This window comes from Leucopleurus acutus (assembly GCF_964270905.1).
Source record: "Leucopleurus acutus genome assembly, chromosome: 8".
Lineage (NCBI taxonomy): Eukaryota > Metazoa > Chordata > Mammalia > Artiodactyla > Delphinidae > Leucopleurus > Leucopleurus acutus.
Genome location: NC_139151.1, coordinates 43,769,186 through 43,785,011, shown reverse-complemented (window position 1 = coordinate 43,785,011; position 15,826 = coordinate 43,769,186). Strand labels below are relative to the sequence as shown.

At 42.8% G+C, this 15,826-nt stretch overlaps 1 protein-coding gene across 1 annotated transcript; it reads right to left on the bottom strand.

Moving 5' to 3' along the window:
• Nucleotides 1-3,789: 3,789 nt before the first annotated feature.
• On the bottom strand, nt 3,790-4,697 carry LOC309965446 (lysine-specific demethylase 4D-like; the record flags this gene model as incomplete). Its single annotated transcript, XM_082844978.1, is given in 2 exon segments — nt 3,790-4,157; nt 4,160-4,697. Coding segments are annotated over 2 exon segments (906 nt in total).
• Nucleotides 4,698-15,826: the final 11,129 nt, after the last annotated feature.

Sequence of the window (15,826 nt, the reverse complement as noted above, 5' to 3'; positions counted from 1 at the left end):
CTCCATCCTCAGGTCACCAAAAACACCAATGGTCCCAATCACTCAGTGGGAGGAGTTTGCATTCACTAAGTTATGACATTTTATTCCTTCCCCCTGCCTCAGCTCCTGCCGCCTCTCTCCTGCTCTCCAGCCACTTTGCTAATCTGTGAGCCCCTTAAGGGTGCCCCCACCGCAGGTATTTGCATGTGTTGTCCCTCTGCCTAGGGTGATGCTCTCACTCCCTTGTCCACAGCACGCATTCGAAGACCACACTCCCAAGAGGCCACCCTCTCCGACATAGCAGTCCTGTCACTCTCTAACCCCTTACTCTGCTTTATTTTTTCTCCTAGCCCTTATGACTGCTGGACTTGTTATGTCTCTCTTTACAATGAGAATATAAGCTCCAGGAGAACTGAAACTTTGCCTTTTTCACTGTTGTGTCCCCAATTCCACAAACAGTGCCTGGTACACGGTAAGTGCTTAGCAAACATGTGCTGAATGAATGAGTTAAATAATAAGAGAGTGAGTGAACGGGCACTGAAATATATAGACACCATGTGAAGCTTTTGAGAAGAGGCTCTCTGAGAGATGGGACAAAGAAAAGATGCTCTCAGAGGTCTACAGGACTGAACGTAGCTCTTTTTTAGGTAGAGGAGCCTGAAAATTTAGGGCACGAGGATACTGGATGCCAGGATCCTAGAAAAATCCAGAAACCCGGCCACACAAATGTTGCATTTTCATTGAGTGGCACCTCCAACATGTTACCCATGCCCAACAGGGCTCAGTTCTGACCTTCCTCTGTCCTCCCTGAAACTGCTTATCCCCCTGACACCCACCACTTGCTGAGGAACCATGAGAAGGGTCTCACTATTACCCTGTAATCACTGCAGGTCAGTGACAAGGAGCTTGGGAGGCATTTCAGTTTGAGCGGCTGGTGAGCAGAGCGGGATGGGCAAGGGCTGCTCCTCACCAGGATCTCTTCAACTCACATCAGTGTCCATTCCACTTACCTCGGTAGCCAATTCCTACCAACTGTTTGTGCTTTCCTATTTAAAGTGATGAAAGGTAACACAAACATTGGGGGAAAAAGCAACTTCAAGACCCATATATGGTAACAATCTAACGACATAAATATCATGGTGAAGTTATTTCCAAATATCTGGAAAGGAATCCTTACACACCACACGGAAACTGAATTGGTGTAATGGTTAATCTCTACGAAAAATTCACTGTGGCCAGGTAGTCACACAGATCCATAACTGACGCTTTACATAAATCTTACAGGAGTCCCAAGACCCGAACTCCAACCTCTACGAGTTACGTTTAAGTACAGGTTCTAATGTCCATCTTACAACTTTGGGCTCCTAAGTAATAATGCTAACAGGTAATATTTATTTAGCACAAATTATGTTTGCCCTGATCTGAACTTGTTATGTGCAAACTCTAACAGAGGTGCAATGTGGCTAAGAGCTCACTTTTCCTAAACTGGCAAGTGGAGAGCCATCGAAACCTGATTTTTTGAAAGACTACTAAACAAGCTGGGGTAGGAGTCTGAATAAAGGCTGGTTCCTCTGGCTCTTGACTGATTGTGAAATCTTTACCTTGCCTTTGTAACACTGCAACAAGGACAAATACAACAAGGAGTGGAATTTGTAAATGGGTATGTGTGACCTTTTGTGCAAACATGTGGTAGATCATAAGGAAAAAAAAAAAAAAAAAAACCATCAGTTTCTACCGGCAAAAATCATTGGCAGGGCTTCCCTGGTGGCGTAGTGGTTAAGAGTCCGCCTGCCGATGCAGGGGACACAGGTTCGTGCCCCGGTCCGGGAAGATCCCACATGCCGTGGAATGGCTGGGCCCGCGAGCCATGGCCGCTGAGCCTGCGCGTGTGGAGCCTGTGCTCCACAACGGGAGAGGCAACAGCAGTGAGAGGCCTGCGTACCGCAAAAAAAAAAAAAAAAAAAAAATTAAAAATTTGCAGTTTCTTACAAAAGTAAACAGTCTCACCATACAATCCAGCAGTCACACCCTTTGGTATTTACTGAGATGAGCTGAAAACTTACATCCACACCAAAACCTGCACACAAATGTCTTTAGTAGTTGTATTCATAATTGCAGAAAAAATTGGAAGCAACCAAGATGTCCTCCAGCACATGAGTGGATCAATAAAGGGTCATACATCATAGAATGGAATATTATTCACCAATACAAGGAAATGAGCTATAAAACCACTAAACGTGGAGGAAACTTAAAGGCATATTACTACGTGAAAGAAGTCATCTGGAAAAGACAAAACTATGGAAGCAGTAAAATGATCAGTGGTTGTCGGGGGAGGGGGAGGGGGGATGATTAGGCAGAGCACAGAGGATTTTAGGCAATGAATCTATTCTGTATGGTATTATAAATGTAGATACATGTCACTATACATTTGTCAAATCCATAGACCGTACAACACCAAGAGTGAATAAATTAAACTAAGGACTCTGGGTGATAATGAGGTGTTAGTGCAGGTTCTTCGACTGTAACAAATGTTCCTTTCTGGTGTGGATGCTGGTGGAGGAGCCTGGGAAGGAGTATGTTGGAATCCTCTGTATTTTCCACTTAATTTTGTTGCGAAGTACTCTGCAAAAATAAAGTCTATTAATTAAAAGAAAAGTAACGTGTAAGCCTGGGGGTGTGGTGAGGAAAACAACAGTACAACTGAGCATCAGAGAAAGAATACGAGCGGATGTCCTAGGCATTGGGCTGGCCCTAGAGGCCAGGAGAGTGTACGGATGCACATCAAATTAACTGAGCACCTCTTACATGCCTGTCACATTTACATCCCCAGTATCTTCACAAAATTCTCGCACTGTAATTCTGACTCAGAGAAAATCAATGATTTTTTGGCTGAAGGTCCCACGACTAGACAGTAGCAAAGCGCAGGTTTGAATGCCATTTCTGCTGACTCTAAGTCCAGTTCTCCCCTCTAAGTAACTGCTGGAAAGCTCAAAGCAGTGACTATGGAAAAGTTTGCTTTATGAAAGACATAACGCTTCAGATTCAACTTTGCACATATGCATACAGAGTGGGTCCACGGATAGACTGAGTTTGTGGCTGGAGGGACAACACAAAACCACATCAACAGCATCACATTTATTTACTTCACCATTAAAAGAAAATTAAGAGGCTGCAGGGGAGGTGATAAGGAAGGAGAACTGAATAGAGAATTGTTATTACTATCCAGAGTAATAGCCTTTCTGGAATTTCCCATACCAAGGACAAAACTTCATAATGGACAGAGTCAGCTTCCCCTGGGGGTCACCCTCTCTGCCATGATGAGGAAGGAAAGCTTCTGCAGCTCTGGAGAGGGGCCAGGGAAGGGGGCCTCACAGTCTGGTGACAATGCAGACCTCCCCAAGTCTCCTTTCTTCTCTACAGTGCATGCCAGGGACACGGCCCATCTTCCTCACCTCTTCATGGCCACACTCATCTTATTGTTCCATCTCCAAGTCTGGCTGGAAAGGAAGATAAAGCCTCCCCACCTTCCTATTTCCGTGCTGCTCCAAGAAAACAAAGTCTGCATTCCATATTGCTTCAGGAAAAGAGAAGACACAGACACACACACACACACACACACACACACAATTTCAGTACCTTACAGGTCTCTGGTCTTAATGTTACTATTCTAACATCCAACTCCCTTTGCAGCTGGTAGTTATAGGTCCCTTTTAGAGTCCCCACCCAACCACCCATTTTTAATATCCTAAGGGTGCTCACCTGAAATCTCCCTTATTCTGACGAAGATCTTTCCAAAGGCCATGCAGAGCCCTATTCCCAGGCTACTTTGCCATAATCGATCCAGCGCTGGGTGGCAAAATTGATGGCTTCCGCGCAGTTGAAGCCAGAGTGGTAGCCATAGGGAAACGTCACCATGAACTCTCCAGCCTCCTGAGTGACCCGACCGAAGGGGATGCCGTTGTCATTGAGGACCGTGGGCGAGATGAGAGCCACCTTGTGCCGCAGGAAGGCCTCACAGCCCCGTGAGCTGCCCGGGAAAAGCTCCCTGGCCAGGCTTTCCAGGCGCCGGCCGTACTCCGGGGGCACCGCGTACCAAGTCTTGGGCTCCCCGAAGTGCAGGTGGTTGATGCTGTAAAGGTCCATGTCCTCCGTGTGCCAGGCGAAGGCAGTCTTCCACAGCCGAAGTACAGGTAGGGGGTGTTGACGCCTTCAATGACCACTCCGCACTCCTGTTCCAGCAGGTCCTGAATGGTTCCCAGGTGTCCAAGGTTCCACTGCTTCGTGTTTTCATCGAATAAGGAGCCACTGACGTCCCCACCATATACTGGTGAATCAAAGGGGCGTGTTTTCCAATATTTTCGCTCCAGATCCTCAAAATCAGAGTAGAATGGAGTCTGGTGTCTTTCACTGTTTGTTAGGCGGCGATACTCGCTCACGGTCATGGCTTTCTTCTTTTTGTGGTGCTGAGTAAACACACCTGCCTGCCCAGTGGTCACCTGCTGCAGGGGAGCGGCTATTAAGATGTCATCGATATCACTGTACGTCTGTCTGGCTTTCCATCCTTTCGGTGGAATTACCTTGGCTAGGCCAGCTCGGTGTGCACCTTGCCACTCCACGTAAACAATATATTTGCTGAAATCTTCAAATTCTTCCATGGTTGGGTGGACGATCGTAATCTTACAACTTGGGTTCTGGCTCCCAAAGTGCTTAGACTGCATGGCGGCAATAGAATAAGCAACGGACTGCCAGCTTCTTAGGTATGCTTTGGATACCTGAGAGTGCTGGGGAGTAACCTCTTCCCTATACTTCCTTTATTTTTAAAGAAGTTTTGATATAGCTGAGAGGCAGGAACTCAGACTTGAACTTTTAAACAAACGAGCTGGTATCTTCTCCAGGCTTGTCAATCCACCAGAAGGACTCCACTCTTGTCAGCATTGTGGAGCCGAAGGAAATCCAGTATTTCCCAGAGGAGACGGCTCTCTGAGCCAAGTCCTGCCTCAGCCTGCAGCTCTGTGAGTTTCCTCTGTTGGGGGTATAAGTGCCTGAGACCTCTCCAGATTCCCAGGCTTGAGCGCATGGGTGGCTTCTCACCTCACTGTAGCAGAAAGTCTCTTCATGGAAGTTTCCAAGCCAAACCTAAAGAAAGTACAAAATATTGAAAATAAGTGGATGACAAAACAAACTGATTTAACATCAAGTAAAAGAAAATTGTATAGCAATCTCAATCTCAAAGTTTGAATTTAAGGGCAAAAAGTACACTCTTTTGGTAGGCACGTAAACTGGTGCAGCTATGGTGCATACTATGGAAAACAGTATGGAGGTTCCTCAAAAATTGTAAATAGAACCACCATATGATGCTGCAGTCTCACTTCTGGGTATATAGCTAAAGGAAATAAAAACAGAATATCAAGGAGATATCTGCCCTCCCACATTCACAATGGATAAGATATGGAAACAAACAACATGTCCAGCGATGGTTGAATGGATACAGAAGATGTAGTACATAGATACAATGGAATACTACTCAGCCATAAAAAGAATGAAATTTTGTCATTTGCAACAATATGGATGGTCTTGGAGGGTATTATGTCCAGTAAAATAAGACAGAGAAAGACAAATATGGCATGGTATCACTTATATGTGGAATGTTAAAAAAAAAAAAAGAGTAAAACTTACAGAACCAGAGTAGAAAAGTGGTTGCGGGGGAGGGCAGGGAAGGGAGGGTAAAAGGGTACACGTGAATAAAGTCTCAGGAGCTAATGTTAACCACGGTGACTATAGCTGATAACAATGTGATGTATAGTTGAAGTTTTCCAGAAGAGTAGGATTTAAATGTTCTTACCAAAGAAAGTAAATATATGAAGGAAATGTGTTAATTAACTAGATGGGGGGAATCCTTTCACAATGTATAGCAAATCACCACAAAGTTGACTGAATATTTTACAATTTTAAAAGTCAATTATACGGCAATAAAGCTAAAATTTAAAAACAAAGAATTAGGACAAATCATAAGACAGAAAAAGTGGAATATCTAAATGAACAGGAAGGACATTAAGCAAGCTTGAAAAGAAAGGAGTTAAGCACTCAACTCAAGAAATTGGATGGCTTAACCCAAAAGATAAATTAGGGAAAGGAAAACAATCAAATAAGCTGAAACAATTACAAAAGAAAACATAACACCCAATAGAAATGATGACTGAAACCAAAATGCAATTTGTAGACCATTAAAAGTGTAAAAACATAAGCATAAGAGAAAAGAGAAAAAAGTACAAGCATATGACGTTATAATAAAACAGGGGACGCAGATAAAAATTTACCATTATAGAAAGAGTGCCTATGTAAACAAAAGCAGGATAAAAGTACAGAACACAAATATACACATCCTTAACAAGCATAATCCTTAATGTGTAAATACTTGAAACATTCTAATTAAAATCTAATCATTAATTTGCACTGATAGACAAATTATTAGATATATAGGGTTCACTCAGAATGGGAGAAAATATTTGCAAATGAAGCAACTGACAAAGGATTAATGTCCAAAATTTACAAGCAGCTCATGCAGCTCAACATTATAAAAACAAACAACCCACTCCAAAAATGGGCAGAAGACCTAAATAGACATTTCTCCAAAGAAGATATACAGATTGCCAGCAGACACATGAAAGAATGCTCAACATCGTTTATCATTAGAGAAATGCAAATCAAAGCTACACTGAGATATCACCTCACACCGGTCAGAATGGCCATCATCAAAAAATCTACAAACAATAAATGCTGGAGAGGGTGTGGAGAAAAGGGAACCCTCTTGCAATGTTGGTGAGAATGTAAATTGATACAGCCACTATGGAGAGCAGTATGGACGTTCCTTAAAAAACTACAAATAGAGCTACCATACGACCCAGCAATCCCACTATTGGGCATACACCCTGAGAAAACCATAATTCAAAAAGAGTCATGTACCAAAATGTTCATTGCATCTCTATTTACAATAGCCAGGACATGGAAGCAACCGAAGTGTCCATCAACAGGATGAATGGATAAAGCAGATGTGGCACATATATACAATGGAATATTATTCAGCCACAGAAAGGAACGAAACTGAGTTATTTGTAGTGAGGTGGATGGACCTAGAGCCTGTCACATAGAGTGAAGTAAGTCAGAAAGAGAAATACAAATACTGTATGCTAACACATATATATGGAATCTAAAAAAAAAAAAATTGTCATGAAGAACCTAGGGGCAAGATGGGAATAAAGACGCGGACCTACTAGAGAATGGACTTGAGGATATGGGAGGGGGAAGGGTAACCTGGGACAAAGTGAGAGAGTGGCATGGACATACATACGCTACCAAACGTAAAATAGATAGCTAGTGGGCAGCAGCCACATAGCACAGGGAGATCAGTTCAGTGCTTTATGACCACCTAGAGGGGCAGGATAGGGAGGGTGGCAGGGAGGCAGTTGCAAGAGGGAATAGATATGGGCACATATGTATAACTGATTCACTTTGTTATAAAGCAGAAACTAACACACCATTCTAAAGCAATTATACTCCAAGAAAGATGTTAAAAAAAAAAAAGAAATATAGGGTTCAACCAAGTTTCTAGACACTGATTAGCAAACAAAACCTATAGATCCCATGCACCAGTTAACAATCAATTATAAAGTGAAAGAGTAAAAAGGTTTTAATCCCTTTAATAACAGAAATACATGGCCCCAATGAAGAAATCTAAAAATGATATGCATGCAATGCTTGTACTTTAAATGCATAAATAAATGTGAATTTTACCAGGGAAAAAAAGTTGCTTTCTGGTATAAAATGTCATCCTTTTCATCTTTATGCTTTAAAGGAAAAAAAAAAAAAAGGTCAAAAAAGTGCTTGCCTTCTGCCAGTCTAAAATCTTAATTCCAAATGATGATACACAGGACCCAGAAAATGGTTTCCTTGAAGGATTCAGCCTCTGAATGAAACAGGCTGTGCTCAAAGTCTGGCTATATATGTCCCACACCAATCTCAATTCAATCAGTACCACCCCAAATCTAGTATCCTCATATCCAATCAAAATCTCTCATTTGATCCCACACATTTTTCAAGTCCCTTCCAACTGACACACTCCTTACCCAGTTCTAGAAACCCTCTCATTCCCATTAGATTGCAGTTCACTAAATGAGGTGCTTTTTCCTGAAAATCTTTGTGATTTTTACCAAGAAAATATTAAGAAAAAAATTAACTTCACAAGTTGGAAAATAGTTTAAAAATAAAAACTCAAGGAAAGGATATTCCAATGTATAGTACCCTCTCTCTCGCTCTCTCTCTATATATGCATAAATAGTGTCATTTTTTAAAACTTCTGGTAGGAAAACAACTCTTTTGCTCATAAGCACAAATTATAGAAATAAAGTGACCTACCTTCTACTAACAAAATCCTGATTCCAGTTGGAGATATTCACGGACCCAGAGAGAGAGACAGTGTTCTCTGGGCAGCTGGCCTCCGAATGCAGACCCATGTCCTGATGGCTCTGGCTTTCTACCTGGGCAAAGGTATAATCTGATCAGCACCAGTCAATGGTAATTGCTCTCGTTGGTCAGCCCACTTTGTCTGCGCCCCTTTGAGTTTTTAAACCAGTCTTACAGCGAACTAAGAGGTTGAAAATAAAAGGAGCGGGAAAGTCAAACCAAGCAATTATTAAACAAAAGAAACCTGGTCTAGCAGCAATTAATATCGAATGTATTTATAAGGTAAAAGACGGGCAGCTTATAGTTATGAAAAAGAAAAACTCGTGGGAAAGATTACAATGATGCACTTTATGCACCTAGACACATAGCACTGAGACACAGAACACAAAGACTGAGAATTATAAGGTAAAACTGACATATCTGCAATCACGGTGTGAGGTTTTGTTTTCAAACACCGTTCTTCCAGAAACTGATACATGAGGAGAAAATTAATAATGTTATAAAAGTATACACAATAAAGTTAACAACTTTGATTATATTTCCTGCAGCAACCACATAGCAAAATGCTTTTCAACACATATAAAACATTTACAAAAATTTACCGCTGGTAAGACCACATAATAAATCTCAATAAAAATTCCACAGAACCTACGTATTGAGTACCCTCTTGATCAATCTTTTATTTCAATCATGAAATAAAATTGAAAGTCAATAATGAAAAAAGGGAACACCACCATATTTATTTAAAAATGAGTATCCACATAACATCTACAACAATATCCATATAATAGCTAAAAATCTATTGATTTTTATGTTGTCTGCAAGTAGTTAGTAAAAACTAAACCAAAATACCTCAGAATTATTTGAAAGAAAAAAAGATAAAAATGATAAAACAATTCAAAAAACAAAAGAGAAAACAACCATATACAAAAATATAAATGATTAATAAAATAGAAGTCTGTTACTTAAAAAATAAAATAAAGAAAGAACTGGTTAATAAATTATATAGTACTCCCTGCTACAGGAAGAGAGTGCTCCCTGCGTGTGAGAAGCTGGTGCAGAGTGGCAACTGGTGATGGGACCCGGGGAGGGGTAGTCATTTTATAGAGGTGGACCCTGCCAAACACCATTTTAACCAAGTCAACATCAAGAGTCATAAACTGGGAATTCCCTGGCATTCCAGTGGTTAGCACTCTGCGCTTTCACTACCTAGGGCCCAGGTTCTATCCCTGGCCAGGGAACTAAGATCCCACAAACTGCGAGGCGTGGCCAAAAAAAAAAAAAAAAAAAGCCATAAATTACTTTGATAGTATATGTCCTTGATATGATATGATTAAAATGACAAAATTCCCTCCGTAATCTTCCTCCAAAAAAACAGAGAAACCCAAGATAATCTTAAGAAAAGCATCAAATTCCAATAGAGGGGCATCCTACAATATACCTGACCAGTATTCCCCCAGACTGTCAGGTTTCTAAACAAACTTTTGGTCAAAAACAAGGAAAGTCTGAGAATCTGTTACAGCCAAGAGAAACCTAAGGAGACATGAAAACTAAATGTACTTTGATATTTTACATGAGATCTTGGAACAGAAAAAGGAAGTTGGGTAAAAGGTGAGGAAATCTGAACCAAGGATAGCCTTTAGTAGACAATAACATATTGACATTGGTTCATTAATTGTCATCAATATACCATGGGAATTAAGACGTTACTAATAGGGGGACATGGGAGTGGGGTCGGGTCAATACTCCCTGATCCACGTGCTCAATGCTTTGTAAATCTAAAACTGCCCAAAAATTTAGGTATTACTAAATATAATATTGTAAATAATAAACAGGAGAAGGCTTCAATAAACAATATTAGAATGAAAATAATTTGAAACATAATCTGAGTTTTGAAAACAGTCTACCATACAGCACATTATAAAACAAATGATTCTATGCACCACTATGTGACATAATCTTTTAGAGCACTTTTACAAATATTTTAAATTATGAAATATAAAGTGTTCATAGAAATCTATAAAGCATATATGTACACTTCAACAAATAACTATAGAGTGAGCAGAAGTGGCACTACCCAGGTCAAGAAATGCAACATTGCCAGGCACCTGGCTGCCTGACTTGTGCTCTTTTGCCCAGATTACAGCCCCTTCTGCCTCCTGGACTGACCTTATCCTAACTACTCACATAGTAATTTTGGTAAACGTTATAAAATTAAAACTCTGTCCATTTTTGAAAACTTCATATAACCTTGAAGAAACACAATTGTATTTATGTCCTTTAGTGTATTTTTGGTGTAGTTTTTCATCACTTACGCCTTTGCATGCAGCTGGACTTTTCTGTTTCAGTGCTGTAAAGTATTCAACCATATAATCGTGTTGGGCCGGGGCCTGTGAGAAGGGGGCCTGTCGCGCTTCTCGGGCGTGCTCCCTCCTTCCGGAGCCCGATGGACAAGCCTGGGGGCGGCAGAGGTTGTGCCCCCGGCTGTGGCCGCGAACGCTCCTGTGGGCCGTGTTCTTACCCATACCGCAGACACCCCCCCCCCGCCCCCGCCCAGTCGTGGACTTGGCGGCTCGTGGAGCGCCTCCGTGGGCCCAAAGGGGAGAGTCGATGGGTAGGGGATGACGCACAGTCGGTGAGAAAGCCTTCTCTAGTTGTCCGAGAGGGAGCCTTGGGGTACCGGACCCACAGCCGCTGCCCCTCTCAAGCGTGCAGTGGTCACGGTCGCGACTGCCAGAGCACGTGGGCAGAGCCCCATGCCTTCGCGGGAGGGCTTGCGCCGGCCCTGCGGCGGAGCCAAGCGCCGCTCTTTGCCTACCGCGGGCCGCGCCTCCCGGCTCTGAGTCGGGGGAGGGTCCCGCCAGGCCTGCGTCCGACGCGGGGCCGCACGTGCGCGTGTGCGTGAGCGTGCGGTGACCCCGTTGGCGAGCCCAAGGGGGCGGGGACGCCCGGATGTCCCGGCTCCCCAGTCCCGCAGCCACGAGGCGCCCGTCACGCCTGCCCTCTCCGCGAGTCGCAGCCGTGGCAGTGTGTGGGCACGGTGCGGGTCACCTCGCTCGGGAGCGTTTCCCTGGGGCGCGAGCCCCGGGGGTCGGACTTAGATGAAGGCGGATCTGGCGAGGACGGAGAGGTTGAGTTTGGGTGGACGGGTCTCTCCGTGCCACGCGGGGGAACCGTCGCACGCGGGCCCTGGCGGCGGGGCTGGGTCGTGGGAGGCCCCAGGGTGGCTGGGGCCGGCCGGCGTCTCAGGCGTCGTGGGACCGCCCTCGTGTGTGTGGCGGTGGGACCCCGCGCTTGTTTTCCTGTTGGCCCGGTCGTGTCTCGGCCCTTCCTCTCCCTGGGCAGCGCCCCGCGCCCCTGCCCCGCGGCCCTCGCCGTGTGTGCGTGCCGCCACCTCCCGGTCGCCGCCGGCCCTCACCCGCCCCCACCCCTGCGCGCCCCTTTCCCCGTCTGGGACCGAGCCGGCCTCGCCCACGTGAGGGTGTCGCCCCCCCGGCCGGCGGCCTCCCCGGGTGGAGTGCTCACGGTTTTCGAGGAGGGGGAGTCGGGCCCAGCGGAGGTGTGAGTGGGGCCCGTGGGGCGGCCGGTGTGCGCGCGGGAGAGTGTTGTCGCGGGCCGACCGCGGCTCGTAGGTGTTTGGCGGTGGTGGTCTTGAGTCCCGCGAGGGGGGGGCCCTGGCGGGGGGCCCGAGGAGGCCAGTTTGCGTCCTGGGTGCCGCGGGACCGCCCCTGCGCTGGAGGCCTCTGGCGGTGAGACCCCGTGGGGAGACCTGGCGGCCGAATCGCGTCCTGGCCCTTAGGATGTCCCCCGGGCCCCCTCGCGTCGGCGCCAAAAAAAAAAAAAAAAAAAAGCTAATATATGATGACTATCTAATGCTGCCAGACACTGTGCAACGCACTCTGCATAGAAGAATTTATTTTTGCATTATCTTCATAGTGACACTATTAGGGAAATCCTATGAATCCTATTTCTCATATGAGGAAACCGCATCAAGGAGATATTAAGAAACTTGCTCAAGGTGACAGATCTAGTAAGTAGGGAAGTATTCAAGCAAGAATCTCCAAGATGATTCCTTAAAAGAAGAACAAAGAGGGGTGACTTCTCCTCCACCGAACTGTGATATTTGAGCCGCAATGGACAAATATATCTACGTACAGAATAGAGAGGCCAGACACAGACACATGGATATGTGGGAGTCTGCCTATGATGGAGGTAGTGTACTAGAGCAATGGGCAAGGATGGGCTATTCAATATGTGGTAGTGGCATTCGCACTATTGTGGGGGGTAGAATTGGAGCTTGACCGCGTACCACTTACATAAATAAATTTGAGGTGCATTAAAGATGGATACAACACAGAATTTTAAGAGAAAATATTGAAGAATGTCTTTATGAACTCAGGGTGGAACAATGTCTTAGAGAACCCAAAGCACCATGATGGGAATGTCGGATATATTTAAATGATTCCAAACTAATGACTCTAATGGTTAATTTCACATGTAGACTGGGCTAAGAGATGCCCTGATAGCTGGTAAAGCATTACTTCTGTGTGTTGTGCATGGCTGTTCCGGGAAGAGATTAGCACTTGCATCAGTAGACGGAGTAAAGATCACCTTCACCACTGCAGCTGGGATCACCCAAACCACTGAGAGCCCAAATGCAACAAAAGAGCAGAGGAAGGGTGTATTTACTCTCTGCTTGAGCAGACACATCCGTCTTCTCTTGCTTTGGGACATCTGACATGGGCACTCCTGGTTCCCAGGCTTTCGAACCCAGACCCAACCATATTCCCCATTCTCCATCTTGCAGACGGCCCATCTGACAGATCGTGGGATTCCTCAGCCTCCATAACCAAATGAATGAGTTCCCCTACTAAGAGCTATACATATATCTCCTATGGGTTCTATTACTCTGAAGAACCCTGACTAATACGATGACGTCAAAAATTAAAAGAAATTACAGTCTAGGAGAAGTTTGTCATCATACATGAAATAGACAATGAATTAGTATTCTGAATAACACATAACTTCTACATAACAACAACAAAAAATAGTCAAACCAAAAAAAGTAGGCAGAGCTTTAGAATAAGTAACTCAGAAAAGAGGAAATCCAAATGGCCAGTAAATACAAGAAGATGTGCAGGATCCCTAGCAATCAGAGAAGCTATTCTCTGCCCATTTTGATTAGGTCTGACAATATAAAAAAGTGGGTCAAGATATGGAGAAACCAGAACTCTCCCACATTGCCAATAGAGGTGGAAATTGGAGGGCAAGCTGGCTTTGCCTGAAAAGTTAAAAGTGAACATAAATACAACCCAGAAATCCTATATACAAAGCTGTTCTCTAAAGCATTGTTTGAAATAACAGAGATTTGGAAATGACCCTATTGTCCATCAGCAGAGTGAATAAAATACACAGATCTAGTTGACTTTGTTGAACTGACTAGGAACTATAGATAGGAAAGTATTTAGATCTTGTTAACTGTAATATTGACTTTTCTAAAAGGTGATGGTGGGGGTAAGTTGTTAAACCAACACGACATACTACTTTCGGTTTCGTAGCCTTTTGTCTACAAACTTGATGAATATACACTGGACTAGTGATTGTTATTTTTCAGAAGTGGAGAGAGGCCTAGGAGAGATCTGGCAGTGAGAACAAAGGTGGCTCTATCCTTGCCTCTATGTAATTGTCGTTGTCAATGTCCCTTGCTTTTCCAAGATTAAGTATAGCAAAAATTTACTGGACATGGAAGAACAGCTGGATTTGGGCATCTTTTCCTGAGAAGAGTGGTCCAGATTGTGAGTATCCAAACTGAGTGTGCCGGTTGACTTGAAATAAAGTAGAATTTTCAATAGAATTGCTTGATGAACCCCCTTCATTACCACCCCCAGCTCCTGATCCTTTCAAGAAGACTAATTTTTTTTTTAACGGAAGTATACTTGATTTGCAATATTGTGTTAGTCGCCGGTATACAGAAAAGTGATTGTTATATACATATTTTTTCAGATTATTTTTCACAATAGGTTACTACAAGATAATACAGTTCCCTGTGCTATACAGCAAATCCTTGTGTGTTTTGTTTTGTTTTGTTTTTGTTTTGTTTTGCAAGTCCTTGTTGCTTATGTGTTTTCTGTACAGTAGTGTGTATCTGTTAATACCATACCCCTCATTTATCCCTCCCCTGCTCCCTTTCCCCTTAGCTAACCACAAGTTTGTTTTCTATGTCTGTGTGTCTGTTTCTGTTTTGTATATAGGGTCACTTGTATTGTTTTTGAGACTACACATGTAAGTGATATATTTGTCTTTTTCTGTCTTCATCTAAGGAAACTTGACAATTCTGACAATTGAAGAAAAGTATTTTTAGCAGAATGATTAGACTTGTTGGATTTCTGGAAATTAGGAGTCTTTCAAAAATAATTCCTCCAAGCTTTCCTGGTGTGTGTGTGTGTGTGTGTGTGTGTGTGTTTGAAACTGCGGAAGGTAAGAAGTGAAGTCAGTTTAATAAATCCTCTCACTGTGGCCATTGTCCAGTTTGCTTATTGTACAGATTACTCAACAATTTCAAGACAGCAGGAAAGCCTTCTTATCTTTTATGTTCCGTGCATATTTCAAAGCTATTATTTCAAATGAGGATTGTTGACAGAATGCCTCAGACCTTAGCCATTGTTTCTGCTGACAGCCAATATCTAAATACTGTGTTTAATAAATTTCTTCTCAAGTTAGAAAGTCTACTTACCATTTATTGAAAATAATTATGACCATAATATTTGATGGCTAAATAAATTCTATTTGATGGAGATAAGTGACTCAACATTCCCCCTATTATTGGAGAGTTATTTTGTATTTTACGTTTCCACAAGTATTAATAATCCCTTATAAATACCCTATACTTCAGTAACTAGATCAGTATATTTGGTAAAACATTAAATAAAGAAATTCCTTGGATTAGATATCTAGAAATGGAATTACTGCATTGCAAGATTTAAATATTAAAAATACTTATAATGTATCGCCAAAACTTTCCAGAAACATATCATTTTACATCCTCACCATTAACTTTACTCTGAAAAACAATCTTTAATAATTTGTTAAGAAAATTATTGTGAAAAATTTTGGTGAAAATGTGTAGCTCAAGTTTTAATTTATACTTCTTAAATTACAACTAAGATTGACTTTTTCTTCTTCCGTGAATCTAGCCATTTGTATTGGTTCATATCCTTTGCCCATTTCTCTCTAATATGGTTCTAGTGTTATTTCTCATTTACTTACAAGAATATTTTATATATTATGTGAATATTTCGCTTTTTTACACAGTATATGAACATTTTACAAATTGCTCATGTGAATATTTTACATGTTAAACCCTTTGTTTAATCTGTTCATAGTTTTT